The sequence below is a fragment of the Podarcis melisellensis genome (assembly GCF_964234715.1).
Source record: "Podarcis melisellensis genome assembly, chromosome: 5".
NCBI lineage: Eukaryota > Metazoa > Chordata > Lepidosauria > Squamata > Lacertidae > Podarcis > Podarcis melisellensis.
Genome location: NC_138537.1, coordinates 35566673 through 35579471, shown reverse-complemented (window position 1 = coordinate 35579471; position 12799 = coordinate 35566673). Strand labels below are relative to the sequence as shown.

Here is a 12799-nt window from a genome sequence, read left to right as displayed (position 1 = left end):
TCTCCGCCGTGTCTTCTATCCTCCAAAGGGACATAGACCCTGTGTGTGTGCCTGGGACCCCTTGGGCTCTAGCCACCACTCAGCAGAGAGGGGCAGGCACCTAGCTTTTGTAACACTATTCTATTGGCTACAACAGAATGCTTCTTTCAAGCCCAGTTTCAGGGAAGAGGGGACCCATGGGTTTTTGGTGGAGGACCAAATGACACAACCTTTTGCCTAATAAAAACAAAAGCCTGTACATAGAAACTAGATTCCACAATCAGATTCTTGCCTACTCTTGTTTCCAACATAGAATGTTATGTAGAAAACCTTTTTAATGGGGTAGCATTTAAATATGCAACCCCCCGCCTCCACCTGCAGTCTGATAAGACACAGTCCAGGAACAACAATCTTACTGCCCCATTTGCTGTTTGCATTGTTATGGGTTTGCAGGTGGAAACTTTCTCCTAAAATTATTGGTTGCCAGGTTCTCCCCATAATTTCTGGTATTAGTAAATGTGGGGTTTGATTAACGGATTCAGCAAGACCTAAAAAACAAGTCAAGCCAGCTTCTGCAAGAGATTGGCTAAGAGAGTTGCTGGACTTACACTGTCATGCTGAGAACAGGACTGGGCTTCTGACAAGCACTGCAGGGACCTGGCTTAGCTAGTCCAGCATATTGTTTGCACAGTGACCAACCAGATGCCTGTGGGAACTCAAGCACAAGAACACTCTCCCCTCCTGTGGTTTCCAGCAACTGGTTTTCAGAAGCATTGCCACCTTGAAACTTACAACCTAAGCAGAGAACAAAGTTTGACCCACTGGCATTTAAGCTGCATAACATTCTCACCTGCAAGGGAACCCTCAGCCTGAGGTCTTCAGCATAATAACAGAGCACACTCCAAGGAGCGCTCAGCAATATAAAGTGCACCAGCTTCCTTGCATTCTGGGCAATGTGCTAGAAAGGAAAAAGGAGATGGGAAGCATTAGGGTCAGTCAGCTACATGGAGTTTCTTTGCAAGACAAGTATTTTTTTAATGAGGCACTCAAACAATCTTCTACAGCTGAGGACAAATGTATGTAGCCCTCTGCATCATAGGGCAGCTGTTTCCATTACTTTCATACAGCTATACTATGCTGAAATTAATCTCAACTTTTCCTTTCCCAAAAGTGAGTTTACTAGCTTTGATCCCATAAAGAAGCGGTTCTCAACCTGTGAGTCCCCAGATATTGTTGGACTACAACTCCCATCATCCCTGAGCTCTGGCCTTGCTAGCTAGGGGTGATGGGAGTTGTAGTCCCAAAACATCCAGGGACCCACAGGTTGCCATAAAGGTATAGTCATATCCACAGTACTGGACACATTCATAAACCAGTGATGCAGTAGGAAAAAAAATGTCTGGAACCATGTCATTGCATTAGTGTAGTCTTCACCAATCTGGTGCCTACCAGTTGTTTTGGACTACAAATAAGGCAGGGTGTAAATAATTCCATAAAATAAATACACAAAATGTTGGTATTGGGACTTCTATTTACAGAAAGGATGTAGATTGACCCACCCGTATTGTTATGCTTTAATTTTTAACCTTGTGAGTAATCAAACACAGCCACAGTTTTGACCAGTAGGGCTCTGTTGATGAGGGGAACTGGAGCTGAGCTTACAGTTGAGTTTGTTTTGCCCTCCACTCTTCAGGTACAATTTTGAGCAGTGGAACTTTAAAAGGGTTAAATAAGAGGAGGGCAGATACATCAGTAACAATCAAGAAAAGCTAAAAGAAGAAGTCTCTTCCATCCCCCACTCCGCTACACCCAGCACTTAACCAAAACAAAACCCACAAAATACTAGAACAGAAGAGTCCGGTTACCTTTTCCATTCTAATCCCTTTCTTCTGGAGTTTCTTCAGAAAATTCTCTCGCCACACACTATGTATTTCAAGCGATCTCTTCTGCCTTCGATTTGATTTCTCAGCCACATCACCTTGTCCTTCCAAATTCTGGTAATCTGATTCCCATACCAGAATAAAGTCTGAGACAAAGCACACACACACAGACAATACAAATATAACATCAGCAGTAAGCCAAGTAGGAAGGCAATTAGTCACCCTAAACATCTGTCACATCCTAAGTATGGGGAACAGCATGGAGTGGACATAGGGGAATCCTAGATGACAGCGGGGTGCTACAGGAAAGGTAGGAACAGACTAGGGACTCACTCTTGCTGCACTACCTATCACCTTTTCCTGCTGTCCAATTAGAGCACGCAAATGCACAGGAAAATCACATTTCTGTTTTGTTTTTAACTGATTTTTAAAAGAAAAAGAAGGATCGACATTACAAAACATTCAAAACAAATTCAGCCTTTCAATATCATATATGGTTCTATCTAAGAACAGAACAGAAAAGAGAAAATTGGGGGGGGGGTTAACTTTGACTATGTTGAGAAAAGTAATACTTCAGCAGTTAGGAGTAGGAACTCATGCACAAATCAATTTTCCAGTCACTGTGTTCCTGAACTTTTGGGGGTTTTATATGCACTTGTTACAAAACCAAAAAAATAAAACCTGAATAACTAAGTATGTTATTCAGGTTTTATTTTTTTTGGTTTTGTAACAAGTTAAAATCTGCAAAAAGAATAAAACTTGTAAAACGTGTCTATAAGAGAGTTGCTGAGTTCTCAGAGCAATGGAAAGGAACTGAGGCAGCATTGCTTCAAGAATGACCACCTCCTAGTGGTGCAGCAATAAATCTGCTAGCACATTGGTAAAGCTAAGTAGGTTCGGGTATGGTTTCAAATTGGATGGGGAACTACATGTTCAGCTTCCTGCATTGCAGGGGATTGGACTAAATGACCCTCAGGTCTTTCCAACTCTGCAATTCTATGATTCTATGATATCCTTTCAAAAGGGAAGTCCTGCTGATCTCAGAAATCTTTACCCAGCTTGTGCATTTAGTGATGAACTGTGTTCTCTTACCTATCCTGGCTGTCTCATCACTGAAGAGGTTCGCAGTGCTCTTTACAGCATGGCTTAATGGCGCTTGTTTATTCCTCTGTAAACAAAACGTTAGTAATGAATGAAAAAGTAGATAGGGTCATATTTCTCAGTCCAGCAGTACTAGCTGTTGAATTGAGATTAGAATGGTGCCATCATTTTTGGTCAGTCCAAATCATCACCAAAATACAAGAAGCAGGAATTTGCTGCTCCAGTCTTGAGTGCTGAATCTCTCAGTATGGCAGTGTTTGCCCATAATGCCAAAGCAAGAACATTGGCTTAATATACTGCGCTTTGCATGGGCTGCACACTGATGCACACAGCCTGATCTCTCCTAATCTGTTTCACTATACCCTTCATGCAAGTGGGTAAATCATCTGGAAAGGAAAATCCTGGAATCACGGCTTGTTCTCTCTAACAAACCAAGATGGTTAGCCTTGCTGTCAGCCAAGGTTTGCTGCTGGCTTATGAATCCTGGCTTGCCTAGAAGAAACAAACCACAATCCTGGATTGGGACACAACCTTAAGCTATTATAGATTGTTTGCCCACTCACATGAAGTGGAAACAATTAGGATGCATGCAAGGTTCATGGCTTATCATTTACGTGCTAATACAATCAATGGCTCTCCTCAGCCCTCCACAACTATTACCATAACCTCAAAGAAGTTCCTGTAGCTGAACGTCTCACTTTGCAGAGTTAGAAGAGGGATGAAACAACCTATCAATGTTGGCTCAAGCCATTGTTGCATCTGAAACAGAGCACCAAATCACCTGCTAGCACTTGAAAAAGTCTCCCTCCATGAGACACCAAATACTACCGTACCTTCATCTCTTCCCCTAAACTCCACTTCCTAAAGCCACCAGCTTCACTTTGTTGCACAGTAGGGCTGACCCAACTACCATTTAGCTTCTCTCATGCCCAGTTTTACCACCTTGTACTACTACATCCAAATCTGCCTATTCCCCTTCCTTCCTCAACAAGGACAAGCTAGTTTGAATAATATACCAGTCATATACAGTAACCATGAGTTGTATTCAAAGCTGTGTGCATGAGCAGAACAGATTTCTACTTGCTTGGCAGAAATTCATTTTTTTGTCCTTCCCCCACCCCAGTGCCCCTCAAAATCTGCTCGTGAGGGTTCGGGAACTGTTACTAGAGCAGCCCTTTGTGAGACACAAGGGGTTTCAAGGGGGAGAAGAGGAAGTCCCTTGGCATGAGTGGAATCCCACTCACATAAAGTGGGGTGTAAATCAATCTAGGTCTTGTTGCTAGAGAACAGAGGTTTCTCATGTCAGGTCTGATATCACAATGCTGGCTGGTGGAGGGCTGGGTTGTTCCGCCTCAATACAGTGGTACCTCGGGTTAAGAATTTTGCTTCAGGATGAGAACAGAAATCGTGCAGCAGCAGTGGGAGGCCCCATTAGCTGAAGTGGTACCTCAGGTTAAGAACAGTTTCAGGTTATGAATGGACCTCCAGAACGAATTAAGTTCTTAACCAGAGGTACCACTGTACCTTTCTTCTCCCAACAGTTCAAGTGTGAGGGCAAAAACACCTTCCGCCCCATCCCTGCTCACCTCCTCCACAATAGGGCTCTATAGAATTATACTATTATAGAAATAGGGGGGACTCCTCTAAACCCTAGAAATTAATAAATGCTAGGATTTGGGGTTCTTTGTGATATGAAGGGAGAATAAGAAACTGCAGGGGGATTCCTGGACAGCCTTATGCAAACCAGTCTGGCTGGCTGAGGGAAGAGCAGAGCTGTTAGCATTACAACAGAGAGCAATTGAGGGTCAACAACTCCTTGTCCCAGGTGTGACAAGAGACTGGAGAGTTGGAAGGTTGCCAGGGTAACTGTTCTGGGGGAGGGCAAGTGGCTTCTGGGAAAAAGGAAGAGGAAGAAAGGGGAGGTCCATCTTGGTGAGGGTGAAGGAAGGCCTGCCTGCAATGCTCTGGGCCAGGGGCCAGCAAACGTTTTCAGCAGGGGGCCAGTCCACTGTCCCTCAGACCTTGTGGGGGGCCGGACTATATATATATATATATTTTGGGGGGGGGGAATGAGCGAATTCCTATGCCCCACAAATAACCCAGAGATGCATTTTAAATAAAAGCACATATTCTACTCATGTAAAAACACCAGGCAGGCCCCACAAATAACCCAGAGATGCATTTTAAATAAAAGGACACATTCTACTCATGTAAAAAGACGCTGATTCCCAGACCGTCTGTGGGCCAGATTTAGAAGGTGATTGGGCCGGATCCGGCCCCTAGTTTGCCTGCCCATGCTCTGGGCCATGCTGTAAGATCTGGACGCCCTCCATGCAGATGGAAGGTATTAATAGACAAATAAACCCTATTTCTTAAAGCATGGCAGCCTCCACTGTGCCTTCTGTTCTCTGAAGGGACACAGACCCTGTATGTGTGCCTGTGACCCCATGCGCTCTGGCCACTGCTTGGCAGAGGGAGGAGGCAGGCGCCGGGCTTTTGTAACAATACTGTCTAGAACAGTGGTTCTCAAAGAGTGTTGTGCACCACACTGGTGTGGCAGGAGAGGGTGGCAAGTGCAGCAGGAAGATTCAGAGGCAATCAAAGAAATATTTAAACATATCCTATAGGATAGGATAGGATCGAAATATTATTATTTTTATTTGCAGGATATGGATCTTTAAAAGCACTGCAAGTTGTTTCTTTTTGTTTTCCAGTGTATCTTATCACTTTAAAAATGTGGTGTGAGCAAATTTTTATTCTGAAAGTGTGGCCCAGAGGAAAATGGTTTGAGAATCCCTGCTGTAGAAGATGTGCCTCTAACTTTAAAGCAGGTGGTGTTCAGAGCCTTTCCGTCTGGCCCTTTGAACTTTCCCTAAGTCTCTCTTCCTTTCTGGGCCACGCTTCTCACCGGCCCTGGAAGATAGGAAGGGGTGCGTGTGTAGGAGGAACTTCTAATTCTTGTGTGACTGGAATGTAGTCTACTGTACAAAGGATAAGAGACATTATCTGAGTCCAAGGACAACTTTATGGTGAGGCAAAAACACTCAAGGCAGGGCTGGTGAGGGGTGAGTCCTGAGTCCTGGGAATAGGGGGTTTGGGTGGAGATTGGCACATAGAGTCCTGAAGGCCATTAGAGTTTTCCCACCCCTGCCTAGAAAATATGTACCTAAGCAGTCAGTTCTTCCTCAACCCTAAAAAAGACAAGTAATTTTTTCTTACCCGTGGGACCTCAGGGTAACTCAAGGGCTGCCTCCCACCCTTGGCATCCTCTATATTCTGCCCATAGTTATCAGCAAAGCTTTCATATGTGGTCTGCTTTGAGACTTTCTCGGGGCCCAAGGTGATGAATTCATATATGTAGTCCTCTGTGGTCTTTAAGCTCCCATAACCGGCCTCCTGGAGATCCTGCTCATCTGTGATCAGAGTGTCATCCTCTTTGGTCTTTCTCCGCTGCATCTTTATTTTTCATGCCACCATCAAGCCGTCTAGGAGGAATTGAGCCAACAACTTAGTGTGCAGGAAAGCACAGAAGAGTCCAAGCATGTGTGCTGCAAGGAGAAAATTTCCCACCCCTTCTCCTCAGGAAGACAGCTTGAATGCAACCACTACTGCTGGCAATCTGCTCCCTGTCTAACCAGTCCAGCTGCTTACAAAGGCAGCAGAACATCCTGGTAAAGTCATATGGGAAAGGGGAAGGAAGAGTATGGTAAGCACACGTGGCCAAAAGTCCAGTTGGAGGACTGCACTGCAAGAAAAGCAGGCAGACGTAGCTCCTTCAAGTCACGTCTGAAAATAGCCAGTGTTGTCAGAGTAGCCACAGACACCCGCTCACTTGCTTAAAGCTTCCACCTTTTAGGAATGCAACCTGAGTAGCCAGAAAGAAGGAAATGGCTCAGTGTAGTTCACTGCCAGAATAGTCAACACCACACCAGATGTACTGAAGCAGCCTGCTAAGCAGCAGAACGGACATTTCCTTTCGCTAGGCAAACAATGGAAATACCTATGGATTTGACTTTCAAATGTTGGGGAGCAGGCCCAAAGGCAGTTTTGAAGGGCTTTTCCTACAAGGAATTTTAACTCTTATATGCACTCACTGACACTCGTGTTCTAATTTGAGCCACAACTTTTAAACGCTTAGACTTGGAACCTAAGAAAAGTTGACTTAAGGAAGGAGGCTGAGAAAGGCTCTCTAGCTAGCCAAACCCCTTAAGGTAGCCTCTCTTGTTCCTCCAGCCAGTAAAGGCCAGAGTTATGAACATGCACATGGGGATAGCTCTTCCAAGTGGTTATTTGTTTGTTAGTTTGCATATACTGCCCAATATCCTGGAATTCTAAACTCGTGAGAGCATAGAAGATCAAATGGGATTAGATGAGAGGAACTATGTCTGTATATCCAAGCTATGGCTGGTCCTAGAACTCCCTTTGCTCTCTACAATTTTCTCCTCAGACATTGTCATGAGGGACTTAGTTGTGGTGGGGGGGGAGGGGAGAAATAAAAAAGGGAACGGCCGCCTTTTAACCACAGAAGCCCTCACAGGATGCCTCTGCTGAGATTACAAACGTCTTATTTATAATTTTAGAATAGTCGTACCTCGGGTTACAAACACTTGGGGTTACAAACACTGTTAACCCAGAAGTAGTTGCTCTGGGTTGCAAACTTTGCCCCAGGATGAGAATGGAAATCGCGTGCTGGCAGTGGGTGGTCCCATTAGCGAAAGCGCACCTCAGGTTAAGAACGGTTTCGGGTTAAGAAATGTTCCTAGACATATTAAAAAGGCTATTGTCATGCTGCAAATTGCGTGACCACCAGTAGGTGTCCATGCCCACTCTAGCATGATAACAGAGTGGTAGGCAAGTGAGCAAGCAGTTTGGGCTCAGGTGAGCTCTTTAGTGGAGGGGGAGAGCCGCTTCACAGAGGGGTTTGGCAAAGCTATGAGGGGAGGGTCTAGCTGAGAGAGGATAGGCAAGGGAGTAGTTGAGGTGTAAAGGGAGGAGCGCCCGCTTGTTTGCTCACTCCAGAGATTCCCATTGCTTGCTGCACTAAATGCTGTGCTCGCCCTGCCCTTCAAAAAGCAAGGTGCAGGGGGGCATGTGGCTTGTTGGATCAATGGCTTAGCTTGTGCTGCACCTTGTAATTAATCTGTGCTTTACCTCTGCACCGATCTGATTTATGCATTGGCAGAAACTGAACTGGGAGCTTGAGTTCTTTATTCGGCAGGGAGGGCCAGGACAACGGCTGTAAAACTCTCTTCTTGAACTGCCCTAGTGCATATCCAATATAGTGAGTGATACGCAGCAGCAAAACCATGCCAGACTATTTTACATAACTAAAATGTTGAATATATCTTTTCAAAACAACAACAGACATGCAGATTTTGTGTTTGAGCTCTTTTACACCTTGGCTTTGAAATTCAAATCAAGGGTCCGAATTAGAAACATAGGAAGTGAAAGCAAACTTCACCCTTAATTGACAGCTTCCTGAATTTGCCAGCTGGCAGCTCAGCTGGGGTTGTGTAACTATGGTAAATGAGCAGTATAAACCTGTCTGACCAGAAAGGATTCAGGAAAAGGACAAGAGGCTAGTTGTGGTTATTGGCTCTATTACTTCAGTTTGTGTGTTGACTGGAGGGTGAAATTAGAAACAAAATGTTAGCTTCCAAGAAAAAAAAAGCTGCATTCACTGCATGGTGAATTGATAGCAAACCTGAACTAATTAATGCCTTTCAACCATTTGGAAAAAACTTCCTAAATGGACTTCAAATTCTACACTAGGCTTCCTAATTATGGAATCCTGCACCAATGTCCAGCTCTTTTTCACAACCGATGCAAACCATTTGAATATAAATAACTGAAGATTGTCTTGGGGACAGTATCCAATTTCTCTTTGGAAATTTGTTTTTAACGGTTTTATTTATTGCAGTTGTACAACAGGATGGTATTTGGTAACGTTTAACAGGTTTTTTTTGTTTGTTTAATTATTATTATTATTTGAATTTATATACCGCCCTATATCTGGAGGTCTCAGGGCAGTTCACATAAAAAGATCACAGTATAAAAAATAAAATTAAAAGCAATAACCCAATAATAACCCTCCCCCCCCCCAAAAAGAGCCACATTTTAAATGGGTATGGGATGTTGATCAGGTCAACCAAAGGCCTGGTTAAAAAGGAACATTTTTGCCTGGTGCCTAAAGGTGTATAATGAAGACACCCGGCAAACTTCCCTGGGGAGAGCATTGCACAGATGGGGAGCCACTGCAGAGAAGACCTGTTCTCATGTTGCCACCCTCTGGACCTCTCAAGGAGGCGGCACATGAAGGAGGGCCCCAGAAGATGATCTCAGGGTCCGGGTAGGTTTAGAAATATCCCATATAAATTAATAAAGTAGATATTTCTTCTTACTTCTCTGGAGCAGGACTGCAATCCTGCTCACCTGTGGTTCTCTGAGCTCCTGATGCTTTGGTACTCCATTGGCTCCAACCAGCAATGCCAGGGCCAGGGATGTTAGGAGTTGTCATCCACCAACATATGGAGGGCTACAGGTTAGTCACATCTACCATACACAGTTACCTGGGGGTTAAGTCCTATTGAACGCAATAACACTTACATCCCATTAGACAAACGCAGGGTTGTACTGCATTGGAACTAGTGATGGAATGCATCTCTCTGATGTAGATGTCCACTAGTGCAAGTGGGGGAAAGGCTGAGTGGTAGAATACGTGCTTTCTATGCAGAACTTTCCCAGGTTCCATCCCAGCATCTCCAGTTAGGGCTGGGAAATACCCTCGTCTGAAACCCTGGAGAACTAGTGCTAGTACAGATCAGACTCAAAGATGAAATCCAGAGAAACGTGTGAGAAGATGTCCTGCTGCAAGTCTTTCTCCCTCCCATCTCCCGCCACCAGGAAATATGCTCAGCCCAATGCCAAAGGGACCTGAGAAATAAATAAAGCAACATCCTACCACTGCAATACATAAAAGCCCTTCTGTTTCACAGCTAACACATCAGGGGGACTTGCACCCTAGCAGTTTCTTTCAGTGGTGGCCACAAGTTCAAAGTTGGGTTGGGCTGACCTGTGATTTGAGTTTCTGGAAGGATTTCTTCCTCCATCCCAAGCAGATTAGGTTAGTGAGTTTGAAGTTTTACTCTGCAGTTTGTGGCATTGCTTGCTTGCTTGGGGTTTTAGTGCAGGGGTAGCCAACGTGGTGCCCTGGAGATGTTGTAGGACGACAACACCCACCAGCCCATTACAATGGCACAATGATGGGAGCCGTAGTCCAATGATACCTGGAGAGCTCACACTGGCTACCTGTTTTAGTGGATGGTGTTGAACCAACACTTCATTAGACAGATGCAGCTATTGTAATGAAGCTACCTGCTGCACTCCAGTTGTTTCAGACTGTGGATGGTGTCAAATTCTATCATGGCAAAAAAACAGACATAAAAAACAAGGAATCTAGGCAGGAGACAGACTTAGGCTTGACTGGAGCTGAGTTTCCCAGTTCAGCTGGGGTGAATGCAAGGTGGGAGGGACTTTGAATCTGGTCATGGTATGACAATCAAAGTTCAAAATTCCCAAACACCCCTGATGCCCAAACACTACTTTGCATTGCTTTCCAGTTTATATGCAGAAAGGTTTGCTTGTAAAATACCTGGTAATGTTGATGAAGTTACTGTGTCCATACTCTCCCTCCTTCTGCTGAGTTGCTATCAGATAGTGGCTCCATTGCACGTATCCCGTGAGATTCCAAGGAAATACAAAGGATGCTAAACGTACTGTTATTCTCCTCCTCCTCCTGGTCTTCCTTCCCTTGAGTTTTGAAGTCAGTAAAATGCCACTGCTCTACTTTTCCACTCTGTTGCCGTTCACCATCCACTCCAAGAGATTCCTGGGTGTATGCATAAGGTGGAGGAATCTGAAACTTGCAGGCAGGTTCCCAAGACCGTTCCTGTTTAATAATTTTACCGGACCTTGCCTTTGTTTGGTAAGAGGGTGTGGATCTGTAGAACCGAGCATAAATGTAAGCAGCCACATTTTGTCAGGTTTTAGCATGTCAAGTGAGTCTTTGTCTGATCAATGGGAAGGAAGGGGAGGTGGGAAGAAAAAAAGGGAGGAGGGACTACTGCTCCTTCACTCTACTGGATGCCTCCTGTTTCCTAATAAGAGCCCTACTGGATGCAAATAAAGGCCTCTAGTCCAGCATCCTGTTCCCTACAGTGACTAATCAGTTACCTATGGGAAGTCCCCAAGCTGGACATAGGCAAAATAGGCCTCTCTTCTGGAGTCATTTTCCAGCAAATAGTATTCAGAGGCAAACCGTCTCCAATAGGAGAGGTAGGACACATTCCTCATGACTAGTAACCATTGATAGCCTTTTCCTCCATTAGCTGTGGTGGAGGGCAGCCGTAATCCAAAGCATTTGAAGGGTTCCAGGTTGGGGAGGGCCTAGACAACAATCTGTCCTACGGAGAGTTGTTAAAACCTCACCTGCTGCTGCTGACGTGAGAGTTCTGAAGCCGTCGCCTATGAGATCATAATTGGAGAGTGATGGAAAGCTTGGCATTCAGCAGCTCTGAAACCAACAAACCTAACTAACTTCTAAGTTCAGTCTTCAGACAACAGGAAAACCTTCAGGCAACTGGGGAAAACACAGGCAAGGAAAGGACCAGGAAAACCAGAGTACTTAATTTTACAGGATATGCATTCCTCACACCTACAGGTACCCGGGGATCAATCAAGATGGGTAACATTTAGGCGCAAGTCATACACATAGTGGAGCATCAACTTTTTTCACGTCTACCTTAAACTCTACATTTCTATAGGTTCCATTTCCCTGTGGTTTGTGTCCTCAACTGAACTAACATTTTATTTCCAAGATAAACTTGAAAGGTATTAACATTAACACTGCTCCCCCCTCCCAGTTCTTTCCTCTAGATGCCAGCTGTTCCATTGGCTTTTCTTCAGCTTTCTGATTCCTTCTTGTGACTAGTGCATACTGCTGCAGGGGTACAACAGAGAGGTCAATTTAGAAATCACTTCAACATGCAGAGAAAACTCTTAGGTAGATGATCAATAAAGATTGCAATGTCTGTGGTGCCAAGTTCTCAGGAGTGAAATCTCTTTACTCAAGGCCAGTACAGCACCACACATTACTCTGCTCAGCTTGACCGGAATTGCTTTCCTGAAGAAAAGTTCGGCACTCTCTGCAGGAGAGCCATGGGATAAGTTGAATACAGCGTTGCACTAGGTCGACCAAGAAGACCCAGGTTCAATTCACTGTTCAGCCATATTGTTACAATGTAATGCCCTCAGTTTTTTGGAGAAAATTGTTCTGCAAAGACGATTTCAAACCAATATATTCTGACTATTTGCCGAGGGCTCTCTCAAGAGTTGCTGAAAGATAACTTCACAATAAGAGATATAAAACTGTGCACCATCTCACCCTGACCCCTTTCCCTACTCTCTTGCCCCCTTTTCCCACCAGGATAATCTACCATCAACTCTCCTGTAGGAAGGCTTCTAGGAACGGGAGACAGGAGAACACCCCACCCCTAGATTTGCTCTGGAAGGATTCTGATGTATTTTAATATATTAGTATTGTTTATTGTGTTTTTGAGGTATGCACTTGAATATTACTTGTAAGCTGCCTTGGTAGGATTTAGATCTTGAAAGGTGCATGAGAAATATAACTAATTGTAATAAATAAAACAACTAGTTGGCAATAATAGTCACAGTTTGATCATCAATAGAATTGCTAATTCTTCCCTCATTCCCAACAAATTAACACCATATGAATTTCACACACAAGTGGTGCAGCTCGTTTTGCCACTATAAAGGAG

General features: G+C 44.3%; 1 protein-coding gene and 1 long non-coding RNA gene across 4 annotated transcripts in view; one reads left to right on the top strand and one right to left on the bottom strand.

The window, feature by feature from the left end:
- ANO7 (anoctamin 7) overlaps nt 1-11342 on the bottom strand; it is a 33275-nt gene extending 21933 nt beyond the window's left edge. The window contains exons 1-5 of one of the 3 annotated variants that reach the window (XR_014168181.1): nt 10612-11342; nt 6180-6445; nt 2952-3027; nt 1845-2005; nt 830-937 (exon numbers count right to left, since the gene is read on the bottom strand). Coding sequence is in view for 2 of the 3 variants with exons in the window: in XM_081910372.1 (XP_081766498.1) it covers nt 830-937; nt 1845-2005; nt 2952-3027; nt 6180-6416 (582 nt within the window). In the remaining variant the exon portion in view is untranslated. Of the gene's footprint in view, nt 1-829; nt 938-1844; nt 2006-2951; nt 3028-6179; nt 6446-8111; nt 8237-10611 lie in introns of those variants that run through there. The other 2 variants (XM_081910372.1, XM_081910373.1) reach the window with 2 other exon arrangements.
- A 183-nt stretch (nt 11343-11525) lies between these two features.
- Nucleotides 11526-12053, top strand: LOC309369634. Its single transcript, XR_014168197.1, has 2 exons — nt 11526-11679; nt 11882-12053. It is a non-coding gene; the product is annotated as an uncharacterized lncRNA (long non-coding RNA).
- The last annotated feature ends 746 nt before the right edge of the window (nt 12054-12799 follow it).